General features: G+C 43.9%; 1 protein-coding gene across 3 annotated transcripts in view; it reads right to left on the minus strand.

The window, feature by feature from the left end:
• Positions 1 to 7,500, minus strand: part of PROX1 (prospero homeobox 1) — a 47,508-nt gene that overhangs the window by 31,645 nt on the left and 8,363 nt on the right. For all 3 annotated transcript variants that reach the window (XM_085219252.1, XM_085219250.1, XM_085219251.1), the window contains exon 3: positions 1,010 to 1,115. In XM_085219252.1, the coding sequence (XP_085075378.1) occupies positions 1,010 to 1,115 (106 nt within the window). The remainder of the gene's footprint in view (positions 1 to 1,009; positions 1,116 to 7,500) is intronic.

The raw sequence follows: 7,500 nt of genomic DNA on the forward strand, positions 1-7,500 counted from the left end.
CAAGTTCACAAACCTGTGTGATAATCCATCTCTAAGACTGGGGGGAAAAAAAAAAAAAAAAAAAAAAAACTAAACAAAAAACAAAACACACAAAAAACAAACAAACAAAACAAAAACAAAAAAACAACGCATAACCCAAAAGTGATTAAAAGGATTTTGGTGATTTGTTGGGGGGGCAAGCTAACAAACTAATTTAAGCTAATGTGATGTTTATAAAGTTACTTAGATAATGATACCATGTATACCATTATAATCATTAAAACCCAATCTATGTTTAAAAAAAAAAAAAAAAAAACTTAGATGATTAACACAAAATCAAGTTGATGTGAAGGAACAATTACTTTTAGAAAAAAAATCAGGAGGTCCTAATATTCTGTAGAATGAGGGAGGATGCAGCTGTATGTCGACAGCTTTCATATCCTCATTTGAATAATGTGGCCTGAATCTGTCACTTTATTCATCCTCCTTATGCTCAGTGTACTCTGCATCAACAACAAATTAAGTTGTAAATAAGAGACAATCATCACTTTTGTTTTTAAGCAGCTTCTGCATGGAGAATTTCAATGTACTGTTTCTTTTTGATGGAAAGAAAGGGATTCTGCACTGTGCTTATGTAAGCACAAATATGAGGAAACCAACCGAAATGAAACAATAAGGGAACACTTGAGAACTGCTCCAAAATGTTCTTGGAAGCACATTTCTATCACCACAAATCTCTTTTTAGTTAGGATAAGCATAAAGGAAATTGTTTAGTTTACCGTAACAGGAATTCTTACTTTGCTCTCAAGTGCTAATAACTCTTTTTTTAATTATTATTATTTTTAATTTCCAATCCTCCAATCTCCCCTTTCCACAACCAGGTACAGGAAGGGCATAACCTCAGGGGAAGGAACAAGTCAGCTATGGCTTTGTGCACTCAGAAGCACCACTGACCTCTGAGAAAAACCAAATTTCTTTATCACCCAACACAGCATGCAGTAAGAATGTGGAGGGGAAGAGATTTTCTTACCTTTACATCTGAGAAGTAGGTTTTCAGCATATTGGAACTTGGGTACCGGGTGTAAAAGAACATGAGCTTGGCCTTTTTCAAGTGGTTCGGTGATAAGCCTTCCTGCATGTAGGATTGGACTGGTAAAGGAAAATGCTTGGCTTGAAAAGGCTGCTTTCTGAGCGTGCCCCATGCACACACTGCACCCCCACCCTGTGGAAGACCGAAATGGCCATGCTGTGATTTTCTGTAAATGGCAAAATGAAGGATGAGGAGACACAACCCAAACCTATTTCCTATCAGTTTTGGAAATTCTGCAAGTTTACAGCTTGTGTACCATATGTATGTTCACTTGTTGCTAAGGAAACATGTGCTGCACAGAACTTATCAGGAGCTTTTTCTCCCTCTCCTCTGCAAGTCCAGCCCAAGTTTCGTTTCCCCTCAGCACTGCACTGTGTGCACCGAGTGAACTGAGTGTGCATGTGCTACGCACGGGGTGCTCCAGCCCTTGGAGCAATGCCTCCCGCAGGCAGCACATTTCACCTGCTCCGCTCCCATCCCAGCATCCTGAGCTGCTCCCTCTAATCCCGTTACAGCGCTGCCTCAATAATCAAAGCCAAATTTTCTGAGAGACAGAGCCCCTCCGACCTATGTTGTCACCTTCTGGTTGAGCTGGTTAACTCCTCCTCGGATGCCTTGGAAGCCGCATTTGGGGCTCTACAATCGATGGACGCGGGCTAGCAGATCAATAAATGGCCACTTACCCTATAACGCAGCCTATTTATCCTGGAAACATCATTACCTTTTAGATCTGTAAACAGAAGCAACAAAAACAGTTCCCAAGGGAATGCGAAGCTAACCATAACCATCTCGGCTTGCTGATTTTCTCCCAGCTCCTTGGCTCTCTTTTGTGCGCTGTGCGCGAGGACGGCTCTGGTCACATCTGCGCCGCAGGCTGGCCCTGCCATTTCCTCAGCAAATTAATGGCTTTATAATTTATCAGAAATGAAGATGCACGTGGAGAAAATGAGTGTGGCCCCCACAAGGTCAATTAAGGGTTCTTCCCAGAAGCTTCTCCGAGGTCTGTTTCTCCCAGATGCAACTGCTGAAAACCTCACTCCTTTCACACCTGACGGAGGGGAAAACTCGGCCACGTCCGCATGCACACTCTGCCTCTCTGCCCTTGCTTTGGGGCTGGGAGCATGCTGGCACCAAGCACCTCCTGCGTCGGGAACTTGGACACAGCGTTATGGCAGGCGACTGCCGATTAGCCAGCCTTTTTCAATAAAAAACCCCTTTTCTCTAATTTCTGAAATCAGCGGAGTCCATTTCCTTTACTCCAGATATAAAATAAGATTTCATTTTCAGACTGAAAAAAATGTGGCACTAAAAAAAAAAAAAGTCATCAAAAACATTAGTTTAAAAACCTCTTATTATCTGGAAGTAGACGGAGAATGGCTGAGCCGAACTTGCATTTTGTTTTAGATGCTCACTGATTACAAAGAAGATAATTTATGACTGACATACTTCTTGTGCCAAGAGAAGAGTTGAAAGAACCTCCAGTTACCTCCATTAGACTGATAGAGAAGTCTAAAAGAGCATTACACTCTGCAGTGCCATCTGTCAAAATACGTAAGTGAAATAATAGTAGCAAGCTGTCACCTATTGCTTAGAGATAAGAGTTTTAGACAAATCAAAACTTCTGCACCAGAAATCCACTTTGTTATGCGATCGTTTCAGGGGAGAGGGAGTCTGAGGGGGAACTTCAAAAAGTAAAAGAAATAAAAACCCTAAGCCTCCTTAATTTGTGATTCTTCGGTCGCCATCGACATGCTAATATCGGGTACAGCACACATTTTCTTTCAGTGCGAGCTAAAGGATGGACTTAAACTTTCAGGCAAAAAAGCTCTCCTATTTGCTGGATTTAAGCATATTAGGCAGTTGTCTAAGCATTTTGATTCCTTCTGCATTTAGGATTTTTAAATATTTTCTGTCCTAATGCTAGCGGATATTGATATTGAATGAAACACGTATTAAAAGATGTTCTAAGACTCAAATTCCCAGAAATCCATTTTCTATTAAAATTATACTTGTTCCTAAGCACTTGGCAGCCTTAAAGCTGTATCGAATATGCGACCAATCTGTGTATCTTGATCCTAAGGTTAACACTGCACTGTGATAAAAGATCTGATCTGTAATAATCTAGCAAAAAATAGTTAATGACAGACTTAAGAGCAAAGAATTAGATAAGCCATTGCTATTTCAGAAAAAAAGAACTGAACTGACCAATTGCTTAATTTCCTTTTTAAGTGCTTGGGCTGAAAAGCAACTGTTCTTCCAAGAAAGCACTAGCTGTTTCCAGGATACTTACACACGCACAATGACTCATGATGAAATAGATTCAGTAAACATACAGCTGTACTGAACACGAGCTAAGCCCCATTCAAGGCCAGGAAAGAAAACGAGCACAAATAAATATTAAGGAGGTAAAGGGAGGAGGGGTGCCGAATGGAACGCAAACAAGCTCCGTCCCAGCAGCTCGTGTGGCTTGCCTCAATTCTCCCAGCTATAGCTTTGTGAAGACAGATGACATTCAATTCTATGGGTAATGCAAAATAGACAATAACTGCTGAAACTTGAGCCAGCTGCCAGGTGTAAAAAAAAAAAAAAAAAAAAAAAGAGGAAGGAAAAAAAAGGAGGAGAGAAAGAAAAGTTGATAAATCCATAAATTAATGAAAGACATCTGCTCAGGAACATAAAAGATCAGAGGAACAGTGTACTGCAGCTGAACCTAAAGCAGTGTTCAAACAACCTGAGAGCTGAGCTCTGTGCTTACCCGGTGTGACGCCACCTCACCTCACCCAGCAGCAGCAAAAAGGCAAAACGTTAAGAAATAGGAAGAGGAAGACTGGGAATGAAACCTAGATTTTCTCCTGTGTGTGTTATCCAGGGAGCTGAGAGAGAGCATTTGGCTCATTTGCACTCTAATTCTCCCGAGGAGCTCTCTCCTCTTTTGCAAAAAATATTTTTCAGTGGGAATTTCTTTCACTTCTCTTCCCCTCATCCACAGCTCCCAGAAAAACTCCAGCAGGCTGTTCTAGTGCTGAGCTGAAAGGAAAGAGTCAAGAAGGGGCTGTATCAGGTAGGCAACCTGCTCTGGCAAGGCTAAGCTGCTACTTCAGTTACACCTCAGCTGCTTTTAATCAGCAAAGCTCCAAATTGCTGTATCTCAGAGCATCTTTGAGACTTTCCAAAGGATGGGCCAGCTGAAAGTGCTCCCCCATTACCCAGGTTTTACCAGCATCACTGAGCTAACCAGCTCACTGTACAATCCAATCACTTCTTCCCTTTTTTTCTTTTTTTTTTTTAAGTTTAATTAGTTTAATTCTAGTCAGATGTAATAACTCCTCATTTTGAAATGTTGTAATTCGTTAATTATAGCTTTCACATATTGGGACTGCGAAACTCATTCCAGTTGGATTGGAATTCTGCTTAAAAATAAATAAATTGCAGAAAGTTTCACTCGTGTCTCAGACCCTCCCGCCAGGGAGAGAGCACCCAACTCCTTCACCTTTCCCAATGTCTCAGCAGCACACAGACTGCTGTTGTGCTGCAGTTTTGGTCTATGCAAATGTTTGGGGACTGAACAAGGCTATTTTTCTTGAGATGCAAAGAGGATGCATGACAAAGGAAGACCATGCAGAAAAACAATTGGCTGTCTGTTTCTTTCAGAATTTGAATAAAACTTAATATTTGATTAAACAGATTAGTTTGCAAAGATATAGACTGTATTCAGAACCAAGACGGGAATTCATGCTGCAGGTGCATCTTATCTTGTTCAGCAACATACGCAAACATTAACTGTTTCCTTCTGCAATTCAGCAAAGAATGATCAGATGCGTTTTACAGGCATTGGTTAAAAGAAACAAACAGAAAGCGGGCTGGTGCGGCGGTTAGCCTACCACTAAAACCTGAACTTGGCTCTATCCGCCCGTCTTATGTTCTCATCCTGCCTGTATTGTCCAGGAAAACAGATGTTGCTTTCTGCAGGGAAGAAAGATCTGCTTCTCCGAAGAAATCTACTCCTTGTGTGTGCACACTCAACCATGTAAAATAAAAGCACCGCAACAGAACCTACCACAAACAAACCAACCTCCGTACCGCGCCTTTCCCTGGAAATGCAGGCTACCTGGGCAAACGAGCTGCTGCTGGAAAACAACAACAACGTCCCTGAGCTGAACTGTGCGCCAGAGCACACATCGTGTACAAATGCTCTTTAGTAAATCTGCTTTTCCTAGCAGCTCTGCATGCAAACCCCGGCCAGACAGAACGCTTCCCCAAGGGCTGGGAAAGGAGCAGAGCAAGGATGGAAGTGGAGCGGCCCCAATGCTCACTGCACTGGCTGAGCCCCATGCACAGCACTCTCACCCTGGTTCCAGCAAGAGCTCTGCTAAGGACTGCCAGTGAGGACAGCAGGAGTAAGGGGGAGAAATAGCAAGAGGGAGGCAGGGATGAGCTGGGCAGAGAAGACCACTTGCAGCCACATACATTTCATACCCCTTAGGCTCCTGTCCTAGGATGGGAGAACTACTTTGACATCACCACAGTCAGCACCTACCGCACTGTGTGGTAGGAGTGACTTAATTGCTCTGGCCTGATTGCTGCCCTCGGCTGCCACTCGTGCTGACCTCAGGACTGCTCTGAGAGCATCGCAGCTCACTTCTCAGCATGTGAGAATGAATTTCTGTTTGGATCTATGAAAGTAACTGGCAGTGACTGCGAATGATGCTGGCTTTGGACTGACTCCCCTGTTTTGCCATACAGTATATAAGGCAAAGGAAAGATTTCCCTGCTGCCAACAGGAAAAAAGTCCTCCAGATGTCAAGCCTGCTTCTGGCTGGCTTTTGGAAATGCCAACAGCTGTGGAAGGTGCCCTCAAGCCATTCCTCCTACAGAAATGGGTCTACTCGCACAGGTCAGCCTAAAAAACACTGGAGAACAAGGATTCTTCCTTGGGCTTGGCCTAGGTTGGATGGCAGATCCTCACAGGATGAGTGGATGACCCTGAAGCAGGCATCCCGCAAGTCTCCAGTCCTGCCCACACTCTGCTGGGACTTCACACACCCACAGACAAATTGCTGCAATTCCCCAAAAGCTCTCAGATCTGCTAACGTCCCAGAAGGCACCCAGTAGTGAGCCACAGCCTTTTGCAGCTGCCTCATGAGACAGTCCTGGGAACAGTACAGTCTCCCTATATCACCACTGTCACTCACTCTACAGGGACTGGTCACAGCTATGGCCAACAACTTGGGAATGAAATGTGCTCCATCTAAGGTTCTGTACTTGCACTGCTGCCTTCTGCTGGGGTGCAGGAGCAGGGATAAGATGTCCACATTCCCTTCATTCAAAATCCTCAGTTTTAGCATTGGGTAGACATGGCATTTTATTTATTTTTAATACAACTGTGCTTGAAAGAAAAATCTTTTGACCAAAAAGCAAGTTAGAGGAAACAATGCAAGGAGTGGGAGGTGTTACTGCTAAAAAAGAAAAAAGATAATAATTTATATTGGTGTCCAGGGGAAATATATATATATATATATAAATACGTCTGGTTATGCCTAAACAAAAGCAGAGCTGTATTTTCCCCCAAACTAAACCCTGAAATACAGCTAAAAAGAGGGAGTTCATTTTCTTTTTTTCAAGGAGGGGAAGTGTCCTGCAAATTTAATACAGCTGAAGTTTTATATTTAATTGTTCTCTCCAGCTTTCCAAAATAATTTGCTTTGTGTACGTTAGGACAAAAGATTTCTGTGTATGGCTGAACAGAGGTTAATCATGCATAGCAGGCAGCTGCACCAGAGCTGAGGAGCAGACCTCTGGGTGGGGGAAGAACTTGGTGCTGGCTGAATAGATCAGTACCTGGGCCTTCTGTGCTTTATTTCCCTTACGTGAGAGGTGGAGACCCACAAAGGATTAAACTGTCTCTCTGTGAGCTCCAGCAAGGCCACCATTAACATGGGAGGGGAATAATAGAGTGGATTGGTTTGGAGGGGAGCTCAAATCCTGAAACCCCAGCCATGGGCAGGGCTGTTTCCCCAGCTCAGGCTGCCAAGGGCTCCATCCAACCTGGCCTGGAGCACCTCCAGAGATGGCACCACAGTTTCTTTGGGCAGTTGTGCCACTGCCTCACTGCCCTCTGAGTAAAGAATTATTCCTAACACCTAACCTCTAACCTCCCCTCTAAAGGAGGTGACCATGCAGTGTTTTCAGCCAGAGTCATCACCTCCTGACTAATGGATAGGGAAACTCAACTGGATGGCCTAAAACTTTGTGGGGACAGGTGTCTCTTCTAGTTTGTATGCTGTGGCTGGAGGAGCACCTGCAGTTACCCGGTGTTTTAGCCCCCACCTGCTCCCCATGCCAGTGCCCCCCAGCCCAGTGCCCTCAGGTCAGCCCCACAGTGTGGCTCAGCCTCCATTCTTCTCCTGCAGGCCACCATGGCGAACACACAC

The sequence above is a fragment of the Meleagris gallopavo genome, chromosome 2 (assembly GCF_905368555.1).
Source record: "Meleagris gallopavo chromosome 2, MGAL_WU_HG_1.1, whole genome shotgun sequence".
NCBI lineage: Eukaryota > Metazoa > Chordata > Aves > Galliformes > Phasianidae > Meleagris > Meleagris gallopavo.